Source organism: Elephantulus edwardii, unplaced genomic scaffold (assembly GCF_000299155.1).
Source record: "Elephantulus edwardii isolate Elephantulus edwardi_28Jun2011 unplaced genomic scaffold, EleEdw1.0 scaffold00039, whole genome shotgun sequence".
NCBI lineage: Eukaryota > Metazoa > Chordata > Mammalia > Macroscelidea > Macroscelididae > Elephantulus > Elephantulus edwardii.
The window spans coordinates 20,723,586-20,748,768 of record NW_006399789.1 but is presented as its reverse complement, the minus strand read 5'-3'; the positions used below and the strand labels follow the sequence as shown (position 1 = coordinate 20,748,768).

Sequence of the window (25,183 nt, the reverse complement as noted above, 5' to 3'; positions counted from 1 at the left end):
ACATACAGGTAATATTGTAAGAGGGTAAAGTTGTTTGTCAGGAAACTTTGGGAAATTGAGTGATTAGGGCAGATAATGACCTATAAATGAACCACAACACAGACTCATAACAAAGAGGACAAGTCAGAGTATGTGTCAGAGACATATGAGAGTCACCAGCAGCACATTAAGGAGTCCGGGAAGTACAATGGTTGTGAGGTGATAACTAATAAATGAAAAGATGGCAGTTGGAACCCACTGCTAACTCCATTGGGGGAGGGGGCGGAGATCTGTTCCCAGCACAGAAAACCCTCTGGACAATTCTGCTCCATCTTATAGGGTCCTTATGAGGTGGAACTGACTGAACGGTACACGACAAAAACAACATTCACAATATTCAAAGAAATGCAAAGGCAGATATAGACAGTGTCTACACTTCCTTATGATTTCTCTACTTACAACATGACATTAAGGGGACTCTTATGGCAGTCTACAGATAGCCAGGTGATGTCACTCCAGATTTTCACATCAACAACTTTGAAAGGACATTGACTGCTGACTTTGGGTCCCCTGACTATGAGTTACTTAAGAGCTGTTTCAATGATTTTTTTTTTTTTGAGTGCAGGAACTGTCTCTAAAATGAGCTCTCAAAATAAGAAGGAAGGTAAATTAAATGTGAATTGGGCAAGATTATATGAAACAAGCATTTTAGTGTCTAAAATGTAATAAATGTATATTTAATAATAGCTTAGAAGTCTCAAAAATATCCCTACACAAGCTATTTTGCTGAGTTAACTTCCTAAATTGATTTTTATGAATGCTAGAATAAAAAATGAAAACAAAAGTTTCTACAAAAAATGTTCTCTCCATGCGTTAAAAAAATGTGCGCAATAAATTAAATATAAATTCTACCTTAGGGTTCTGGTAGGAAATCATGCTAGCTTTGTTCTGATGATTTATGGATGCACCCTGAATTCTATTCATGAAATCAAACCTTTTTATTAGATGGCTGATAATGGGGTTTTTTTTTAATGTATGTTGGGCAGCAGCAATTTATTAAGACTGACTTAATCAGATTGTCATATTCCATAGACTTTTGCAACAATAGATTATGATTTAGGTATTCTGTGTCCTACTAACCAGAAACAGTAAAGACACATAAAGTGTTGTCTGTAGGCACTGATGCTTACTTACATGGGCAGATAGGAAAGACTTCATGGAAAATGTGGGATTTTAATCATGAAGTTTTAAATATACAACAAAAAGAACAACAAACTCAATAACTCACTCAATTTTTTTCAGTAAAAATTGTATTTGTGATAACATCAAATAATAATCTTATGAAATTTATTAAAATCCAGCAAACTTTTAAAGTAAAGGTTAAGATGAACCAGCACTGCAAAGAATACTGAAATGGAAATACATAGCTAATTGGATACTACTCTTTGAAGCCTAGCTCTGGATAAAATAAATGGCAGTCTTGAGTTTGAGCAATCCAGTGCATAATTTAAAAATCCATTTCAGTATATTCTCTGATTAATAATTTAATAATGTGTATACTCAGAAATACAACATAAAATTGAATGCAATATGAGGAAAATTATATAAAGCTGGCCACAATTGTTGGGAATAAAAGGCAGGTTGGACAACTATAACAGAGAATAGTCACTATGCAAATGAAATGCCTTTTAAAAATGTGACTGGCTAAAGCAGTACAAAACTCATGTAACTGATGCTAAAATTACCAATTAAAAATAATCTAAAATTATATTTTTAGACAATAAAACATATGCTTACACTCTACTAAAATCATGAGCTATAAGTTTTGTGGTGGCATGCAGATTTTTAGTATCTACTCTACTTTCTGTGGTGAGAAATGGAAATTGTTTCCAAACTTCTGGATCTATGCTCAGGTGTCCAAGTCTATTACTCACGAATGAAATATGTATTCCTAAGCATTCGTCTTTGCATGAGCATGCGTTTTTATAAAAGGGTAAGATTTGCTATCTAAAAATATCACTACTGGTTCAATTAAGTACAAGTTCAAATGCTGAGAAGGTTATCTATCTCAAAACAGACATTGTAACATTTATCATAAAAATATATGAAGCATATACTTGAAAAATTTAGGAATTGAAGAAAAATTCCACTCATACAGTTAGGACTATAATTGTTCCTGTCAGAGTCTGGGCTAACTCAGGTTAAAGAACTCTCACTTCCTCTTATCATAGTGGAAACAATCAGAACAAATCAAGGTCAGTTCTACTTTTCAGAGGGGGAAGGCTTGAAATAAGAAGAAACATTTCTGGAAACGATAGCCTATTAGTCATTTCATGGCAATTTCATACTTGGTGGGCACTAAACTATAGATCTGACCCCAAAGTTCAGAACGTGAAGGAAGTTGGGAATACTTGGGTAAGAAATACATCGTGTTTTCTGAAACACAAATAAAAATGTAGCCATGCTGTCAAGCTATTTAAGTAGAAGGAATTTCAGAAAGGGATGGAACTTGAGAGATCATCCAGTTTAAACCCTTCATTTAGAGATGAGAAACAGAAAGCCAGAGAGATGAAAGTATTTACTGAGGTTACAGAGGTATTAGAGTCAGGTCTTAGAGCTCATGATTCCTATCTTCCAGTTCAGATTGGCCTGAGCTTACCATATAGCATACTTAAAAAATTCATGATATCATTCATAAAGGAATATTTTTAAAATGAAATTTACATCAAAAGAGCATATATCAGCATCTTCAGGATATTATTAATTATATTAATCAGGAAAAAATATCCATATTCATATTGATCATATACTGCTATAACATATATGTGCATAACTTAATGCTAATATAGATGTTTCTTTCTATTACTTAATAATTCAGAAGTGGCATATAAGCAAGTAGATACAGTACAGTTATTTGAATGTGAATAGCTTTTTCACTAATATGAGATGTATAAAAGACAAGAATATTGTTTTTGAATATATGGTAGATGAAAGTACTAGTATTGTTTTGTTAAATGAAAAAAATCAGCATTTTTAGAAGACCTAAGTGTATATTACAATATGTAATTGATAAGAAAAGGCCATGCATAGTGAAACTGACCTTTGAGAATTTTAATGCAAAAAGTATCAAACTTTTATTGTAATTCCTACTTCAATGATATATAAAAAGAGAAGAAAAAAATACTTTTAATTTAGTATTTGGATACTTTTGTAAAGAAAGTTAAGTAATTTTTATTAAGTCAAACTCCTGTCAATTTTCTGCTTAGATTTCAGGGTCCATTATTATTTTTAGGTAATAGAGAGAGATGTTAAGCAAACTGCAGAATTCTCTCTTTTAAGTAAAAGAGACTGAACATACCATCTTCATCCGTCTGAATGATTGTCTCTTCACTCTCCTTCCTCCCTTCAGGATTGGTTAGGATCATCTTGAGGCTGACGTTTGTATAAGGTGGCAGATGGCTCACGACATGCTGAGGGGCTTTGGGGTCCATGTCCAAACAGTCTGCCTTGCTTTCATTGTGACCACGAAAATAATGGTAGCAGATAGTGACATTAAATGTGTGGCAACGAGTAATGTTGTATCCCAAGGATTCCCAGTCCACAGCAATACGTCTTGCCTGTATCTCAGCTATCTTTAAAGTCTTTGGGGTTCTCATTGGTTCTGAAAGAGAAAGAATTTAGACATTAATCAAGATCACTTATGAATAATTTTGGGGGAAAAAAACAACCAAAACCCAAAACACAAACAGCAAATATGACACAACCAATGCAAATCACGTAAAAAGTGGAAATTCTCTCTTCGTGTCTCTTATTCTATTTATTCTCAATATTATCCAGGTAACATTAAATCAGGTAGAATTATTTACAAATGAGAAGATAAAGAAAATGTATTCAACAATGTGTAGTAGTGTGTAAAAAAGTTGGTGAGTATCTGAAACCAGGACTATAATGTTTAGATTTTTTCTGTTGTTCCTCTGAACCCCTTGTCTTTATAGTCTTTTGGCCTTATTGAGCAAATGAATTGGCTAATATGGATAAGAGGCAACACACGTTCTGCTCTATGATTTGTCATGTCATCAAGCTTTGCTGTACATTAATTGCTCTAATTGTTGTATTAAACTATCCTCTACAAAAATTGATGTGGATATTAATTACCATTTATATTCCCGTAATGATGTTGTTCATCAAAGCAAAAAGGAAAAAAAAGAGAAAAATGTCATGAACACATGTGGACACCCACATTGTTATCTCCCTTTTTTATTTGTTTCTGACTTTCATTAAGAAACACACATGTCTGGCAATCCTTTGACTATCCCCCAGACCAAACTGGGAGGGGAATTTTCAATCAACTGGAAAATACTGGCACAGTTAGACACTCCAAATACCGGCGGCCATCCATCACTGTTTCCCAAGTGTATTCTTTCCTCATGCAAGACCAACTTAAGTAGTTTAACTTAATAAAAATAATTGCTTTATGAAAGTCATGTTTAAGATGATGTCTACAAAGCAAAGAAATCAACACACAGCAAAATCGCGATATGTTGATTTGACCAGTAGAATAAAGTCAAAACTCAATTTTTGAGATTAAATGTTCAATTCTGTTAAAATAATTAGCACAGTATACATATGATAAGTAAAAATTGGGATTCTAGTTCAATGTTTGACATACACATGGTTGTTTAAAACCACAAGGCTATTAAATTACACAAACACAATTTTTAGTAGAATCTACTGTTTAGATATATAGATGTTGTCTATCAAATTTTTGACATTTCACAGATTAGTCTTATAACTTTTGTTTTATGTGCTCTGTTGTTGTTATGTGCCAACTCGCTTGTGGTTCATAGCAACCTTATTCGCAACAGCCCTATACCCTGCTCTATCCTGTGCCAATCTTTCATTACCCCAGTCACTGAATCAATCCATCTCATCAGGGGTCTTCCTCTCTTGTTTTGTCCCTCTACAAGGACTGGTCCCTCCTTGCCCTTGCAACATATCCAAAGTATGTCAGATGGAGCTTCAGCATATTTGCATCCAAGGAGCAGACTGGTTTCTCCTTTTCTGGGACAAATTTGTTTGTTCTTCTAACTGCCCATGGTATAGTGGAGGGGGAAAAAATATGGTTTTGTCAAAACTTAAAAAAATAAATCTCTCTGATGTGGCTCTATACTAACATTCTCCTTACTAGGGGAACGGGTAAGATGATGATATGTGTAGGTTAATTCAGCAAAATGCTGAAAACTGTCCTGAACATCATAGTTGATTAGTCAATCAAATGAGCAGCCAATCATAGCTAGGAACAGCAAATAAATTCTCAGACAAGTTGTCAATATGTTGCTCTTAAGACAGTAGACACATTCAGGTGCCCTGTTTGAGGAAGATCACACTTAAGTCTAAAAACGTTTAAAATGGAAAATATAAAATATATCAAGAGAGTACCTAAAGTATATGAGTGAAATTTACAGTTAAGAAATAGAAGAAAACAGCAATATATATTTACTACTCTATTATTTATTCTAGCATTTCTTCTTCCTCAATTTTTCATTATCTGCATAATAGATCATGATTGTCTGATTAAAAATGGCCCATGGCCATCCATCTCAGTTTACTAGTGCCTAAAACGTTAATGTTCATGTATTCTACCTCATTTTCTACAACCTCCAGCTTTCCTACATTCATATTTCATACAGTCCACATGTCAATTTCCAAATGCTTGCAGCTGTTATACCAGGAAACTCTAATGCCAACAAGGAGAAACTGAGGAAGAATGGAGCTACATTCATAGTTAAAATTAACATTTTAAGATCTATCCTAAATTACAATGCTGTGAGGAATAAAATACTATTCATATGCATATAAGGAAGATTTATTAATGAGTATTTTCAAATAAATGCACCAACACCTAAAGACAAAAAAGAAGGAAATTTAAGATTTCTACCAAATTTTACAGACCAAAATTGGCCAAACATGCAATCAAGATGAATGCAAAAGCTGGCAAAAATGAGGAGGGAATGGTTGTCACAGAGAATGGTCCCTTGGTGACAGAAATTAGGCCAGACATAGAATGACCGACTTTTGTATTTTCAGTGATTTATTCAAAGCAAATAGATCTTTTTAATAGCACAAAATGTGATTTCACACATGGACTCACGTGGTGAACTGCATAGGAAAGAGATTGGCTATATCTATGGAAAGAATTGTAGGAGAAAGTATCAGCAGTCAAAACCAGGCCATGTACTGACTATGGAACAGATCATTAATAGCTCATGTGGAAGCTCCTAGTGAAGCTGAAGAAAAACTAGTCCACAAGAACAAAAATACAACTTTGAGTCTGTTCCACCTGAATAAAAAATAATTTCCAGAATAAAACTGAACAGTAAAAATCAAAGACCTCATGAGTTGTGGGATGAGATCAAAGACAGCAAATGATCATTACAAAGATAGAGGAGGAAGAAAAGACCAAAATGAAAGTCTGGAAAGGTTATGAGAATTTTATTAGAGCAGAGAGAAGCCAAATGAGTGGGTAGAATGCTGAAATGAAAGAAATGAACAAATATTTCCTTAAAGGGCAGGTCGAAAAGACAAAACAAAATATTTTAATTGAATGTGCAAAGAGTTGGAGTTGAAGAATAAAAAGAGAAGAACTCACTCAGCTTTCTAAAGTTGAAAGAATTGAAAAACAAATTCAAGGCTTACATGCAATAGGCAAAATCTTGAATGATCTATGAAGATGGAAAGAATACACAGAGTCAATGAACTAATAAAATGTACTGACTGACATTGAAAAATATCAGGAAGTATCATATGAACAAGAGTCAATGGTGATGACGGAAGACTTGCAAGCTGCACTGAAAGCTTTGGCAAAAAAATAATGCCTCACGAATCAGTGAGACACCGGTTGACGAGGCTCAACTAAAAAATGCAGCTCTGCACATGCTCTGCAGCGTGTACAAGGAAATTTGGAGGACAGCTACCTGGTCAACTGACTAGAAGGGAGCTATTTTTTCCCATTTCCATGAAAGATGATCTAACAGAATATGGAAATTATTACTATATTATTAATCACATGCAAGCAAAATACTGAAGATAATCCAAAAATGACCAGAGAAGTACATAGATATAAACTTCCGGAAGTTCAAGTTAGATTTAAAAGAGGCCATGGCACCAGGGATATCACTGTAATGTCAGATGGATCCTGACTAAAAGCAGAGAATACCAGAGAAAAAGTCCATTTATGTTTTATTGACTGTGCAAAGGGATTTGACTGTGAGAAGACTGGGAATCTCAGAACACTTACTTGTGATAATGCAAAACCTATGCCGGACCAAGAAGCTCTTTTCTGAGCAAAGCAAGGAAACACTGTAAGGTTTTACATCAGACAAATCATTCAAGAAGCTGGAATCTATGAAGAAGAATTGGATTGGCATCAGAATTGGAGGAAGACTCATCAACAACCTGAGTTATACAGATGACACAACCTTGCTTACTGAAGTGAGAAAAACTTGACACACTTACCACAGAGGACAAACAGTACAGCCTCAATATAAATTGCGTGTAACATCAAGAAGACAAAAATCTAAAACAAACAGAGAAAAGGTTGAAATTGCCAATGATTTCATCTTTCTTGGATCCATAATCAAGAACCTTGGTATCAGCAGTCAGGAAATCAGGAATTGGGCCAATCTACTGTCAGTGATCTCTCCAAAATGATGGAGAAGCAATGATGTCAGTCTTCAGACTAAGGTGCACCTGATTCAGCCTCTCGAATAATGTTATCATATCGATTGGATATATATGGAGAGAGAATACAACCCTGGCACACTTCCTTCCCAAATCCAAGCCAAGCAGTGTTCCCCTGCTCGGTTCACACTACAGCCTCCTGGTCCAGGTATAGCTCCCACATGAGCACAATCAAGTGCTCTGGGATTCCCATTCTTCTCAGTGTAAGCCACAACTTGTTATAATCCACACATTTCCATTTTTATTGAGGTGGGACTTCCTCTGGTATATATATGACTTTGTTGAATTCTATTAGGTCTGATAAGTGCTGGCAACTATACACAAGTGGCTTTTATATTACAGTCTTTATAAACAGGAATGACCTCAGACTGTTCTAATAGTATGAATGTCATTGGAAGAAAATTCTATCCAAGAACTCAGTAATAAAATAGCCTAAATTATTCACTGTGCTTGACAATTAATTCCATTATTATTTTGGTAGATGAAAACATACAGATAAATATTTTCCATTTCTGAATCAGCATTTAGAATCCACTAGTTGCTTCATGGGAGAAAGATAGACAATCTCCTTCCATGCAATATACTGCCTCTGAAGACCCTCTGGAGAATAAGCTTTGGGTTGTTTCCAACCTGATGGAACATTATAACAACAACAAATCATACTAATTACTTGAATTGTTATAGAAAACAGCAGAGATACTGTTTGGAATCTGTTATGTTTACATGTAAAGGAGCACTGCTGGCATCTTTTATACTGTTTCTAACTGAAAGGTTAGCAGTTCAAATTTACCAGCTGTACCACTGGAGAAAGGAGGGCAGTCTCTTCCTTTAAAGATTTAAATTTTTGGAAATGAAAAGTTCCAATGATTCAGAACTGACTAACTGGTAGTGGGGTTTTTATATGTTACATATGCATTGTGTGTAAGGCTACCTTAAGTATGAAAAGAGATTATTTAAAAAACAAACAGAACAAAAAAATCCTCACAACAAACCAAAAACAATCTAGCTTAGCATTGGGAAAAGCTCCTAATGGAATAACAGTAAATGAATAATTATAAAGAAACAGTTTAAATTACTGTATCTACAGTGAAATAAAGGAGACTAAAGTCAAGTATTTTAGAATTTCCTAAGGGTGCTTTTTCTTTGTCAGCTTTTCAGTATTCCCCCTCCCCCCTCCCTGGGAGCTTTGGTAGCCTAGTGGCACGAAGCTGCACTGTAATCCTGCAGGCACAGTTCGAGGCCACCGGCTGCCCCGTGGGAGGAAGATGAGCAATCTCCTCCCTTATGATTAACTGCCTGTGAAAACCCACTGAAGGGTCAGCTACGAGTCAGTTGCAGCTCGATGGTACACAACAAGATTTCAAATGTGTACTTTTATAAAAATGTTCTCATTTTTTAACTGTTCTAGTAAAATGACAATTGAGAAATACAGTCCTCTCCTTTGCTGACACTTGTCTTTTTCCCCATGGACCTTCCTGACCACATGCCCTCTCTCCATTTATTAATTTTAAAGAAATACTGTGAAAAAATTTACTTATCAAGTTAAAAAAGAGAATCCAATTATGTAGTGAGAAATATCAGCATTACTATTTTCTTTCCAAATATTGATCAGCAAATTTACAAAGTATTCCTCTCTCCTTTTATTCTTATTCTCCACCTGTCTGTTAAGTGTTACGGTCTAAATGCTTATAAGAAATCTAGAGGAAACAAAAAGGAACGGCAGAAAAGTTACGCATTAAGTCTATAGCCAAGATTATATCACTAGTAAATACATAATAACATACTGCTGCCCTCATTTAAATGCCAATAAGTCAGGGATTTGTGCCTGCAATAATGTATGCCTCCAATATCTAATGCTAATTGAGAGGAAAAGCAAAGCCCAAGCTTCGGCTGTAAAATTGATTCCACCTCCCAGAAATCCCTCTTTGGGTTACTGAGACTGTAGCTCTGTCACAGGAGACTGCCTGTCCTTCTCCTGGGGCTGGTGGATACAATGAAGGATCACTTAATAATAATCTAAAAGTTAATAAAAGTAAAGGCACCATGAACAGACAGAGCCACTTGACTTCCAGTTAACCTCTTGACAGCAAGATGATTTAATAAGTGGTTCTAGAGAACAGATAAAAGACGATTCAATTTTGTGGGGGTGGGGCATTTGCTAAACAACAAGTGACATGACAGGTCAATATCTATTTCCTTTTGTAGCTATAATCTCCAGTTATTCTGAAAGAGATGTGAAAACAAAAGCCTTAGCAGCTGCAAGAGAATCAAGGGCAGGGATCATATTTCCCTAGAATCAGTTTTTAATGATAAAACTTATTATCCTCCTGTCAGTCACAGGAAAATAGAAGACGTCCCAAAGCTCGTGAAACGGGGGAGGGGGGAGATGATCTTGTCAAGGATGTACACAAACGAAGAACACTGAAGCATGCCAGGAGCTTCATTCTGCTGGCTCCTGTTTCATCAGAAATCCTCAAAGCCAACTGCAAAGCACAATTTCCATTCCATTTATCTAAACAAATAGAAGGGAAGTGAATCTTCTGACTGCCTGAGAAAATATTTGTTAATGTGAAATAAAAATGAATTGAGATAAATTGTCTGCACAAAAGAGAACTCACAAAAAAAAAGAAGAAAGAAAGAAAGAAAGAAAGAAAGAAAGAAAGAAAGAAAGAAAGAAAGAAAGAAAGAAACTAACTGTGCCCTATCTTAAGGAGGAGAAAATAAAACCAAACTATTTCAGGTCCTTTAAAAGACATTGTATTTTCCCCTTTAGAGAAAAAAACATTTGCATGCTTTTCTTCACTGTAAAGATGGCAGATAGTCAAGATTTTACAATGCACATCTTTTTCAGTGTTACAGCATCATTAGTCTTGCCAAAAAGATTTTATCTCTGGTCCTGTGGGTCAAATTAAGTTAATGATAAGTTGGGGAGATGACTTGATTAGCACTATAACATGAAGGAGCCTCAGGTTCAGGAATAATCACAAGACAACTGTCAGCTCTACTGGCCGTATCTCCAGCTTTGTTGCTGAAGTGACATACTTTAGACTCGGGGGATGTAAAATGACAGGGTGCATGGCTCATTCAGCTCTCTTGCTGTGTCAAAGCAATATTTATCCTGTGTCATCACAACCACACCAAGAACTTCCTCAAATTAAATGAAAACAAGTCACTATGTCTGTTTTCCATACACTTACTGAAGTTCATCAGAAATTCTAATAAAATTAAAATTTGGACATTGCTATCAAAGAAATCACATCATTTTTAAAGAACAGTATTTCAAAGTGACATAGAGGGGGAAAGATGTCTCTTATTCCACCAGATAAATCCAAACGGACGTTTTATGAGATGTAATTCTCAAAATGCAGGCAGTTAAAAATTGGTTGCTGTTATTATGTGCTGTCAAGTCACCTGTGACTCATAGTGACTCTATTATACACAATAGTCCTGAACCTTGCCCTATATTGAGCTAATTTCTCTGTCTCCAATACACCTACCCCCAGTAATCCAGTAATTGAGTAAATTCATTTCACCCAGGGTCTTCTCTTGTGACTTCCAAGAATGATGTTCTTCTCCAAGACTGGTCACTCCTGGCAACATGTTCAAAGTATGTAAGAAAGAGCTTCAAACATTTTGTCTCAAAAATGCAGCTCAGTTTAACCCTCTCCAGGACAGATCTGTTTGTTCTCTTGGCAGACCACGGTATGTTCAATACTCTTCTCCAGCCCCAAAACGCATTGATTCTTCTAGCATCCTCAGTCATTGTCCAGCTCTCTGATGCATACACACAGCAAGTAATTGCAAAGACCATGGCCTGGATCAGGTGTTATTTTAGTTGCTAGACTGACGTTCTTAAGTACTCAGGAGAGGTCCCTGACAACAGATTTTTCCAATGCATTTTGTCTTTTGATTTTCTGACTGCTAGTGCTAAGTGTTAACTGAGGAATTGAGTAAGCTGAAATTGTTAACAATCCCAATCTCTTCTCCCTCTATTGGAATGTTTTCAATTGGCCCAGTCATGAGAATTTTTGTCTTCATGATATTGAGCTTAAATCCATATTGAAGACTGCATGCAGTCTTTGACCTTCTGTAGCTTAGAGGCCTTTACATTTTTCACCTAAATACTTATCCATACTATTAAACTATGGTGAGAATAAAAGCATTTAAAGTGAATGAATTGCCTTAAATTTATTCCCAATCCTTAATACCTCATTTACTTTGTCTTATTTTTTTTTTAAATTCTCTGTAAGTGACTCTTTGGATGAAACTGAAAATAGAAAAAAGTAAAACAAAATTAATTTCTAAAAGAAAGGAGAAGAATCTACTCTGGCTGTGTTAGAGGAGCTCTCTGCATAAAATTTTAAGTATAAATCACACAGTCACAAAAGGTAAAATAAATACCTCATCTGTAAAGCAGTACTTGCTATTATGCATTGGAAAGGTGAGAGGACAAGAGAAAAGCTATATGCAGCAATGACCAACTCTAAAAGATATTCTCAATACCTGCTTTAGCTGCAGATAGAAGATTAATTACCTTCTTTTAAGTCTGTTCTGAATAATGAGGTAAATATTTTGCATGCCAGATATACCTGCTGGCTCACAGTATAAAGCTGGAAAATGTTATCCTTTTTCTAAACAAGAAAGAAAGAATTTGAATACATTTTAGGCTCAAGGGCTAATGGAAACTGAGAACTCAAGCATCTTCCGTAGTTGTTAGAATGAGGATCCCATTTCTTCATCTTCGCTTGTATTCACATGATTTTCCATGTGCCAACTGGAAGTCCTCACAACAAGCATTTGATTTGGGCCTTGTCTGGTCACTTGGCTTCATACCCAGAATGAGGGGAAAGTGGCAGTGTACCAGTTCTTAGTCTGTATCACAAAAAGCTGTGCTTCTGTCAGCTCTTACACTTCTGCCATCACTTCTAGAAGAGGAGGTACTTGCTGAGCATGTCTGAGCCACCTCAGCTATTTTTACTGAGGGCAGCCTAAATCAGTAGATAGCCACTCCACCAGAAACACGAGCAAAAGCCAACATCATGAGTGCTGCTAGCCAACCACTACGGAAAAATAAGCAAAGCATGCTGGCTGCATCCCACCAAGTTACTGCAGTTTAGTGTTGCTTCATGTTTTGATACAAACTTTATTCCCAATTTCTTTAATTGGTCAAGTATCAAATGAGTAATTATAAATCCAAGTATGTTGTTGTTTTATGTGCCGTCGAGTCACTTGTGACTCATAGCGACCCTATGTATAACAGCCCTAAACTCTGCTCTATCCTGTGCCAATCGCACTGCCTCCGACACACCCATCCTGATTACCCCAGTCACTGAATCAATCCCCTCCTGCGCTATCCCTCCACCCTACCAAAAATTGGTCCCTCCTTAACAATATGTCTAAAGTATGTTAGATGGAGCCTCAGAATCAAGTATATATTCTCAAAATACTAAGAATACATTATTTCTAAATATATGTTTTCACAAAAATTATAATATGAAGTACTTTCATTTTAACAAAGATTATAATTTTTATTAATAAATTTATAGTTTGCATTTATTCTTTCTGGAAAATCAAATAAGACAAACTTGTTTCAGCTTGATCGTTGATTGAAGAACAGAAGACTTCTAAATTATAATACAAATAAGTTACAAAACAGAAGTCTTAAAGGTGATCATGGCCATTCATGCACTTGAACACATCTCTTAATTTTGTAAGATGTGTCTGAAAACATGTTTTGCTTCAGGAGAATAAAAAAGGCAGATAACAGCTGCAGCGCTGATGTGTGTCCATTTCCCTTCCTGAAGCCACCATGTACTCAATGCGTTCATGCATGATAAACAGTGTGCAGAACCTTCACATGGAATCAATAGTTGTGATGTTTTATATTAGGTTGGGATATGAGACAGCCTTGATTATAAATTTTATCGATTTGTACAACTTGGCTGCAGAAATCCCCATACATTTTTCAGAGATTAAATTAAAAGGAGATATACAGCCTACACACACTAGAAATGCCAGCGTGATTATGAGGTGTGACCTCTTTAGACTCATTCCTCCAGATGAGTAAGATCTATCTAATGCACTAAAACATGAATCAGCATGTCAACAGGCATCAAGCTGAGATAGTAAACACAGGGAAAAGGTGACAAAAAGAATTACAAAATTGCAAGGGAACCTGCCTAAGACTGTAATTAATACAGGCAGCTTGCAAGGATTAATTGCTTCAGCTCATTTGTAAATTAGAAAATTGGCAGAGATAAGAATAATGAACTCCTTAACTTATACCTAGAAAATCTGAGTCTATATTAAAACTGAAGATTCATGATCACTTTTCAGGTAAAGGTATAGTGACAGTTTTCTTCTTAATTACCAGAAGAATAAAAAATAATTTTTACAAGTCGGTAAGTAGTCTGAGACAATTATGGTTGAGCTGATTATGACTTGAACTGCCCCACAGGTTTTCTGAGGCGGCGAACTTTATAAAAGTGCCACATTTTTCTCCTGTGGGGTGGCTAGTGGCTCGAAACAGTTAACATTTTGCTAAGCAGTGGAGTGCTTAAACCTTGCACCATTCATTTAATTTCCATAGGTAACAAGCAAAATCTGGGTTATGAATATTTTTTTATTTTTTTTAATTTAGGTTGTTTATTTTTCATTTCAATGAACATCTACAGAGATTTTGGAATTCCATTCATTCATTGTTGCACCCTTCTCCCCACACAAACCCCTCCCCCCCCCCTCCTGTTTGCTCCTCTCCTTGAAAAGCAAAAGAAAAACTCCCTCATTGGTACACACCCCCCCCCGCACCTCCCCAAACCCCACCCCCTACCCCAAATATAATCCACTCTGCAACCCTCATTGCATACTCCTACGGTTATGAATGTTTTTACCATAAAAGCCTCTAAAATGTACTGTACATTCCCCACACTACCCCCCCACCACTCTTTTAAGGTCATAGATCCCAGGTGGCAGGTAGTGTGTTGGGCTGCTAATCAAAAGGCTGGCAGTTGAAATTTACCACTCATTCGAGTGGTAAAAGATGGGCAATCTCTTTCGGTAAAGATTTTCCAACTTAGAGACCTGATGAAGGTTTTCTAGGAGACTCCATGGCTGTGTGTTTTTTGGTTTTTGTTTTAGAAAAATTTAAAGTCAGACATTGGCCAGAAAAAAATTAACAAGAATTTGTGAACTAATTTAAATGGAAATCAATCATTATGTTAGCGGGTGGCACTAATGAAAAGGCTGGGTGCCTTCTGCTTCAGATGACCAGGATCTTTCCATTACCATTGAGAGCTTTAGAAAGCCCAAGAAGGCCTATGAGTCAGAACTGATTAGAAGGCCATGAGTTTTGAGTTGGTTAGAGGTTGACTTGGGCCCTTGAAGATAGGGGATGTATATCCTAACTTCAATGGTTTCTTTGTTATGTTAATGAGGCAGTATTAGTATAAAGTGTGATTTACTTCTATCTCTTTTCCCAATAAGATGACCTGTGAATAAGCTAGTAAGGATGGGAGCAAAATAGCCTCTCTACTATCTGATGTTCTCCAAGGAACAGACTCTGAAAGGAGATACAGACCTTATTCTCAATCACAACAGACAGATCTATGTCAACAGATAGAGAAAGCATCCCCTAAAACTGACACCCTTAAATCAGACCTCTACCTCCTAAAATGTGAGAAAATACACATCTGTTTGTTAAAGTCACCTACATGTAACATTTCACACCAGCTGAGTAAAACATGGGGTCAGTATTTTTAAACATAAAACTATAACTGTTTTCCTTCCTGTGGCTTGCTATACCTTTGTAAATATCATTTCATTTTTTTATCTCTGTGAAAATGTTTTATTATTTAAAATAAGTATGTTGTGCCTCTGCTTAAACTCTAAGTATGAAGACATTCAAAGCAGAAATAAATAAATAGAAAGTCCCTCTTGAGACATATTTTGAAGGATTTATTTACTCATCTTTGAAAAAGTATTCATTTCGCAAAGCTAGAAAAGTATCCAAGTGTATTTTATATTGGTCATAAAAAACCTTATTCTTTTCATAGTTAGGTTCTTTTGAGTTGGTTCCAACACCTTGATACCAATGTACAACAGCAAGATACTTCTTGCTGTTAGATGCCCTTGAATTGTATTAATCATTGTGACCTGATGAACAACAGATCTGAATCCTGCCCTATCCTCATAATTTCAGACATACTTGAGCCAACTACATCTGTCAATGTGTCAATAGTTTGGTTGAGGGTCTAGTTTCTAGTTACTTGAAAGGAGGAGATGTTTCTGGCTGTTAAATCTGGAGAACAAGGTCCCTGTTACTTGGAGAACATAAGGTGGCATAGATCCTCTGCTTTCTCATCTCTGCTTGTGTAATAGGTATTTCTACTGAGAAAAGTGATGGATTTAATGCACACTCTATACTTTGCCTACTAGTGCACAATCCTCCCAATCTCTGCTATTTATTACGCACTTTAGTGCAGTCACTGTCTACCTATCTCATTGAGGGTTTCATCTTTTTTGCTGATCCTCTACCTTTTCAAGTATGCTATTCTTTCCCATGATAGCATGCCCATAGTATGTGAGCTAAATTCCTTAAAATGGCATTGAAGTATTAGATGTATCTCTCTCTCTCTCTGTGTGTGTGTGTGTGTGTGTGTGAGAGAGAGAGAGAGAGAGAAGGACTCTGCAAGAGATGTGACAAAGATATGTTCATTTAAAATCTATTAATATTTCAAAATAATTGTACAGGAAAGAATAAAGTGGTGAATGTCAAAGCAGGAGGTTGTTCTTTGTTTCTACACAGAATAATACCTTAGCAATAATACCTTAGCAAGATTAGATTTTGAAGTATCAGCAGGGTTTATTAATAGATATTCACAGGAGAACAAGAAACAAAAGAAATTTGTAAATTTCTCCCATTTATTTATCGTTATTTCTAGTAAAAATAATTAATCAGCCTCTATATACTCCTCCCATCTTCTTGTAAGTCTTCCTGAATTATTCAATATTCTGCCCAAAGCATCCTTAAGCATTTAAACTCATGGCTTGAATTTGTTCTTTAGTTCTTTAGCTTAAGAAATGCCGAGTAAGTTCAGCCCTTCTTACATTCTGATTCTAGCTCCTTGCACAATTCATTATAGTGCTTTGTCTTATCTTCCCAAACTGCCCTTTGAAATCTTTTATTCATTGAGCTACCAGGGTTAAAATATTTACAGGATGATAGTGTCTTTCTTTTCCCCATGCAGTTAATAAGTTAAAATTGCTGAACTTTTGGTGAGAAGAGCAATACATCATGCTACTAGAGCACCTTTAATTTTCTACTTTATCTCTTATAATTAACTATCATTCATATCTTATTTATCTGTTACTTTCTGTCTCTCTACACTACAATGTATCAACAGCATCCTGTTGTAAAATTGATTATGTCTAATACCTGACCTTCCACTCAGCCTCCAAAGCTGTAATGGCTTGAAAGAAAATTGCACATATATCCCTCCTAGAGCTGCAAGTAGGTATGACCTACCAGTGAGGGCTGGCCTACGGGTTAGCCGCACAACTCCTGATATATATTCCTTGCCTGTAGACAAGATGATGAAAACTCACAACTAAAATGTCTGGTTGTTGTACTCTTGTCAGGACTGACCCATAGCTGACCCTCCAAGTGGGTTTTCAGGGGCAGTTAATTTCATGGAAGGAGATCATCCATTCTTCTCCCACAGAGCAGATGGTGGATTTAAACTACATACAGCGGGGTTTGCAGTGCAGTGGGTCTGTTACATAGTAATTATTTACTAAACATCAGTTGATTTATGACTAGATTGATTAATAGTTTGATGGATCTTTGCATCTTCTGGCATATAATAATACTGCCAAGACTGTAATAGATTGCTGGTATGTAGTAAATTAGTTCCTTTTAATATTGGAAAATACAATTAATAAAACTACCAGTTTAAATTTTTCTATGAAATGAATGTCAACTGAAAAGACCTAACTTTGACAATAAATTATCTTATATGTTTAAATGCTTAAAACAAAGTAAAAATTCCAAATGATTAACAAAATGTCAAGTTGTTGGATGAAAATAACTAAGAAGAGAAAAGCTTATTGTAAACCTTTCTACTAACATAGAAAATATTTGACAAAAAGTACACATTTAGAGTTGGGAATATGCATATTAGAGCATTTAATGGACCATGAATACCAGGGTAGTTTAATAATATTCATCTTGAAATGCTTTATGTAGTTTTTTTGATCTTTCAAGCATTTTTCTTATTTTTGCAACTAGAAAGCAAGTTTCTCCAGGGCAAGGAACAAATTTATTACTTCACTTATTTCTGATGTACTGCTAACCACAGAGCAAATAAGTGATGAATATTTTAACTTTAAAGAACTTTACCCTAAAAGAGGTGCTATGAAATCTTAGGATTTTGAAGCTATAATATCAAAATAAAGCTCATCAAGAGGAAGGGGGCGGGGAATAGCCATGTTATTTTCAAAGCATGGAGCATATTCAGGCTCCTGCTCTGCTGGCAAACTCCTTGGCCAAAGGTAGTAAGCTCTTATTCTGTGTACCGGTAACACCACTGTAGCTCTTGGCTGGAAAGTCAGGTATTGCTTACTTATTATCTTCAGGGTTGTAGTTTGTCCTTCTGAGTCTAGGAGGTTCTTAGCACAGGGATCCTGGGTTCTTAGTTCAAAGTATACCTCCTGGTCTAGAGTCCCTGATGCCAGTGAGGCATCCATAATTTATTAAATAGAAGCAAGCAACTTATCATTTCTAAGGAATAGCCCTTCAAAAGAACCATGCATTGATCAATCAACTTGCTTGGTATCTATAAATCATTTGCATACTCAGTCAATTTGTGAAAATTATAAGTCAATGGCTATAAAACTAATTCAGTGCACCATAGCCTCTCTGAGAGTGAAGTATGAATCCATTGACCTTTCTCCATTTTTGTATATATAGAATATAACACAGTTGTCAAAACATTAAAGAAGATCCATAAGTGACTAATAATCAAATGAAAGCTCACTTTTAATTGGGAAGATATAGGGAAAGAGTTGATAAAACTTGCTAGAAATATTTTATGCTAAATGTTGTGAGACAAATTTCATGGAAAGAACAATGTGTGTTTGACAGCTTTAATACATTTATTGTCCTAAAGTTAAATAAATATAATTTTCTCACTCTCCATATTTGTACATGATTGATGTAGTAAAATGTGATGAGTTCAGTCAATCGATCAAGAGGGAGTTTCAAAAACATTACTTCCAGGAAATGTTTAACTTAATATTTATACTTTTTAGTAATTTCTCTCATTGTCCATTCTGAATGTGTGTAAATCTCATTAGAAAGACATTGCCCATGTTTCTCTTGACACACTGGTGGATTTAAACCATCAGACAACATAAAAATTTGGGTTAACCGCACAACTTGCTATGGACTACACTAATTGATCTCCCTTACTTTCTGATAAACCATTCACCTATTTAGTTCATTTGTAATGATACTAAAAGCTTCTCTTTCTACCATTAGTTAAAATAAATCTGAAGAGAAATTTTATAAATAGGATTGGGAAAATGAAAAAATGCTGCAATCAAGACTAATATATATTTTGTAGCTTGTGAAAGTATCATAACTTCTGAATTAAAATCGATAAAACATAGAAATCATATGTATAGTTTAATTTAAAATAAGATCCAAGCATTTGCTTTCATTAAAAAGAGTACATAATTTAGCAAATTACACTCTATTGGCTTAGCAAAGTGAAAAAAAGAAACTGTTTAGAAAACGGTGGTAGAAGAGAAATGTGACAGTCAACATAAAAGTAGCAAGTATGCCAGCAGTTCAGAACTCTGGAAGAATTCTTGACAGGTTATCTGGGATAGAAATTCCCCTGCCTTAGCAAGATCATTTTCAAAACAGAGCAGACAAATGCGTCTGTGTACTTAAAATACACCTCCAGGGGAAGAGGAGTCATAATCTCTCTTAATAATTTATTAAGCTTATTTTAACATGAAAACCAAATATAGTCTAGCACATAGAGTCCAAAGGCCATATTCTTTTGCTTTCACTTCAGTGGTGAATTAGAATAGCCTTAGTTCACTGCATAGATGTGGCTTAATTTCTTCCAGGAAACTCAAAGTCACATCAATAACTGAACTCTAAGTGTTATCCTCTTACCTCTATCTCTAAATTAGTTTTTCCATCTGTATTCACCTTCCCAAATGCTCAAACTTCACAGACACCTGGGTACCCAAACTTTCCCTTCCTTTTATATAATTACATCAATTGGAGCCACAAAACTTTCATTTTCTTACTCTGAAATTCAGGCCTTCCTTTGTACTTTATGGTTTCATTGTCCCTTAACAAACTTTATCTCTATTTCTATCTCTTTCTTTCCCCTTGTTTCTCATTACATGTGACTTTGAGTCTATGCTACCTGAATATAAAAACTATCTTAAGGATGGGCTTGAAGCTTGCATACTAATAAATGAAGATCAGAGGATATTAAGAATATTATAATATCCATAAAGAATGCAAAAGGTCATTGCAAAAACGAAAGAGGAAGATAAGATACAGATGAACACTAGAAGAGACTCTGAATATTGCAAGAGGACACTGAGAAGCCAAAGCAAAGGGAAATAAATTAGGAAGTTAAGGAGTTGAACAGATTTCAAAGGGCTGCTCAGGAAGACAGAGCAAAAGAATTATAACTAAATGTGCGAAGAACAGATGTTAAAAAATCAGAAGAGGATGAACACACTCAGCATTTCTTAAGTTGAAGGGAAGGAACTGAAGAACAAGTTCAAGCCTAAAGCTGTAATCTTTAAAGACACTATGGGCAGAATATTAAATGATTCAGGACGCATCAAAAGAAGTTGGAAAGGGTACACAGAGTCATTAAAAAAAAAGGCTAACAGAAGAATTTTCATGAAACAATATATGATCGAGAAACAATGATGATGAAGGAATTTCAACCTTCTCTGAAGGAATTGGCAAACAACAAGCCCCCAGGAATTGACGGTATACCAATTGACATATTTCAACATAACAATATCCCCAGTACCACACACAAGCAAAATTCTTCTGAAGATTATCCAAAACTGACTGGAAAAACAGCATCGGCAGAGAAAAATACGCTCAATTTAGAAGAGGCTGTAGCACTAAGGACATCATAGCCAATGTGAGATGTATCTTGGCTGAAAGCACTGAGTACCAGAGAAAAGTCTATCTGTGCTTTATTGACTCTGAAAAGTCATTTGACTGTTAGCATTACAACAAATGGTAACTAACCTTTAAAAGACTGTGAATCCAAGAATACCTGATTGTACTCTTGCAAAATCTATACTCAGACCCGGAAGCAACCATTAGAACAGAGCAAGAAAACACTGCAGGTTCAAAATGAGGAGAAAAGTATGTCTGAGAGTTATCCTTTCTCCATACCTTTGCAATATACATGCATAACAGAACATTCTGGGGACTGGACTTTATCAGGAGGGATGCTGCATCAGGGTTGCATGAAGCTTCATCGACAATCTTTGTTACGCATATGACACAACCTTGCTTGCTGAAACTGAGAAGTACCTGAAGTATTCTATGCAGAAGGACACAGACTGCATTTGTCAATGTGGACTGAAACTCAAACTCAAGAAAGCTAAGATTCTCACCACTGAACCAATTTGTAGCATCATGATAGATGAAGAGATTGAGATTGTTTACAATTTCAGCTTTCTCAGTTCCACAACTAACACTCTTGCCAATAGCAATCAGGAAATCAAAAGACAAATTGCAGTAGGAAAATCTGTTGTCAGGGACCTCTTCAGAGTTCTGAAAGTTAGTTTTATTTATTAGTTATGTTTATTCCATCAACAAAATTTCATAAATTTCATAGGATATTCAGTCTTCTCAAACATCACAGCTCAAAGGCATCAATTTTTCTGTCATCCTTATTTATTGTCTTAACTCTCAGCTATATAACAAGTGATTGAAAAGACCACGGATTGAATCAGGTATATCTTAGTTCAAACTGAGTGGATCATAATACATTATGGTTAATATGAGAAGACTGGGAATCACAGAGCACTTAATTGTGCTCATGTGACACTTGTACTAGACAGAGGCTGTTGTGTGAACAGACCAATGGAACATTACATGGTTTAAAATTAAGACATGTGGGGGGAAACTATGAAATGAGGGGATAAAAAATGTAGACTGTATTGAAGCATATACGGGAAAGAACAGCTTAAAAAGAATCTATGATTAGGTATTATTTCCATGACAACAATCCAGAATAAGAGCTACGTTATAAAGTGGATGGGGTCAGGGGTCGGAATTGTACAACAATCAAAGAATTGTTGGTTTGCGTTTGGGGTCACCCTCCCAAAGAGAAAAGTATACTGAGAGGGAGCAAGGGGTGAAATGTGCAACAATGAATGAACGGAAATCCAAGTTCTCTATAAACTTTCATTACAATCTCAATTAGAAAAAAAAATTAAGACATGTCTATGTCAGAGTTGTATCATTTCTCCAGAGCTATTCAGTCTGTATGCTGAGCAAATTATTCAAGAAGTTGGATGCGATAAAGAGGAATGTGGTATCAGGATCAGAGGAAGGCTTCTCAACAATCTACATTATACAGGTAACACAACCTTGCTTCATGAAAGTGAGGAGAACTTGAAATGCTTGATACAGTAGATGAAATAGTTTAATACGGATTACATCTCAACATCATGAAAACAAAAATCCTCACCACCGGTCCAATAGGCAACATAGAGATAGATGGAGAAAAGGTTGAAATCGTCAATGAATTCTCACTTGGATCTACAATCACATCCTTCCTATCAGCAGTCAGGAGATTGGGAGTTGTTTGTCCGGGAAAGTCTGCAGCCAGGGATCTCCCTAGATTATTGAGAAGCAATGATACCAGTTTAAATAAACCAATGCCTAGAACTTTATAAATTTAGATGTGAATAACCTAAAACTGCATAAAAATAAATTTATAAAAAAATAAATTTCTACAGTCCCGGTTTTTCACTTATTTAATTTATTGTCAAAATTTTCAAAGCTGAAGTGTAGCACAGATAAAATCTATTTCTTAGTGAACATATCAGCTCATTTGGTTTATTCCTTGACTACTAAAGAGCTTTATTAAAAACATACTTCAATACACTGATAACTACATATCTAGGAGAAAATCAAGGGTGCTCTTTAAAATAACCTTTCAAACAGGTAAGAAGTAGAACAAAGCCTGAGTGAAATATAATTTCATTATTTTTCCTGAAACTGTAGAGTAAATCCACAACTTTACACCTATACTAGAAAGCAACAATATGCTATAGTAGATAAGAGAATATTGGAAGTGGATTGCAGGTTCCAGTCTGAAAGCAGGATTAATAGTGCAACTATGGGCAAGTTTCTGAAGCTTTCTAAGCATCAGTTTGCTCATCTATAAATGCACATAAAGAGTGGCTCTTACTCTGAGCAATACTATAGGAAGTGTATGGGAAGATAAAATTGTAAATATTCAAATCCTGTTTCAGAATTTGAAATGCATACCTCCTCCAAGAATATATCCAGTTCTGTAAAAAGCAGTGAGAAAACAAGTTTTTTTATACCAGGAGATTAGTGTGATTATAGCTTGGGTGAGTGTCAATATAGAGTCAATAAAATCGAGCAAAATAAATTGAGTAGGGAATACAGCTGAGAGGCATATAGAATTTATAGTTATACATACTTTCAAGCTGAAAAATGATGAATCTCAAGTTAATAAGTTTGGTCACGATGGCTACAAAGACAGGTGCTTCCCAAAGATGGCATTTTATAATTTTGACATTTAATCTACATTTTAATGTTCTTTAGATTTTCAGAATAGCTTACTTTAATTAATTAAGACCTATCTCTTCTTTATGTTGTCTAATTTGGGTGATATAAGCATTTACTTTTACAATTAAATGTTCAAGAGCCACAAACTGATTAAGCTCCACTGCACACTTTAGTGTGAAAAGCAAAAGTCACACATCAACTGAAGGTTATTCTGATCACAACAATGTTCACAGGTGAGCACTGGGGTCAATAAATAATAGTGACCTATGACTGAAATAACTCCATTTATTCTTCTATTCATCAGGCTTTCATAAAAAAAAAGGAATCAATAGTCCTATCTGCAAGTAATGGCAATAAATCTAGGTCACAATCAACTTGCACTGTGGCATATATCATATATGTGTACAAATACCTTGTCTCGGGTCACCATCCAAGGTCCATAAGAAACTATTCATAAAGAGGCAAAGAAGATAATAGTTTTTCTATTATATATATTGTTATTGTTGTTGTGTACCATCAAGTCAGAACTGGCCCACAGCTGACCCTCCTGCAGGTTTTCAGAGGAAGTAAATTGCACAGGAGTTGATTGATCATTGTTCTGTCTCACAGCAGCTGGTGGATTTGAATCGCATGCCTTGGGAAGGATAGTGCAGCTTCATATCACGAGGCCACCAGAGTTCATATATGTATATATGGGCTTATATTTTTCTCTGACATAGAGATCTCTATTTAATATCTCTGTTGGTACAGGACACAAAGCAAATAGAAAAGAAGAAAGGAAAATAGTCCACATCTTTTTGTCTTACATCAACACTAACATTCGAAAAGTTTTTCTTTATTAATGTCCTCCAACCCGTTAGCAGGCAAGCACAGAGCAGCCAAAAGTTAGACCAGGACCATTTTGGTTTTTAAGTTTATAATGACATTTCCTGAACAGGAAGTTACAGAGCCATAGTCTTTAGGGAGGTGTGCTGTGACCTAAAGACCACGAAGGTTCAAAACTACCAGCAGGTCTGAGAGGAAACGGTGCACAATCTTGTTCTTTGCAGTCTTGGAGATCCTACTGGAGGGTCAGTTATGAGTCAAGTCTGTCTGGAAAGGAGGTGAGTTGTGTTTCAGTTCTTCCTTGAATCATTTGAAAAAAAATGCAAATTTTGCTTAACTATTTTTTGAGCTTTCTCTTCTTTTAACTAATGCACAGTAAAGTGGTGACTTCAGTTAAATTTCTCCATTTTGTCTTTTAAATCATTAACAGATTTAATACCAGTAATCCCATCAGACCTAGAATTGATCCTGAGAGCAAATCTCTATTAACTTTTCCATTTGAGAAATGAGTAATTTATTTCTAGATTTGCCTTCTATTCATTGTATAGCTTTAAATCTGAGGAGATATTTCTCTTAATAGATACTTATAATTTTGTTTATCAAAGAATGTTATTAAAATTTCTAATGCACAGTAATATTTTCTTTCTTCAGACTTATTATTTGTCAATCATTCATTAATTAGATTTCTCCATGATGACAGTCTAGTTCATTTAAAACTGAACAATAAGAAAGGTTGTTTATGTTGAGTGAGGTATCTCAGTCACAAAGGGACAAATGCTAGATGGTGCCACTGTTGTAGAATGAGGCTGGCAT

General features: G+C 35.5%; 1 protein-coding gene across 4 annotated transcripts in view; it reads right to left on the bottom strand.

The window, feature by feature from the left end:
* PTPRK (protein tyrosine phosphatase, receptor type, K) overlaps window positions 1-25,183 on the bottom strand; it is an 801,885-nt gene that overhangs the window by 198,980 nt on the left and 577,722 nt on the right. For all 4 annotated transcript variants that reach the window (XM_006884996.1, XM_006884997.1, XM_006884995.1 and 1 more), the window contains exon 8: window positions 3,338-3,640. In XM_006884996.1, coding sequence (XP_006885058.1) covers window positions 3,338-3,640 — 303 coding nt within the window. The remainder of the gene's footprint in view (window positions 1-3,337; window positions 3,641-25,183) is intronic.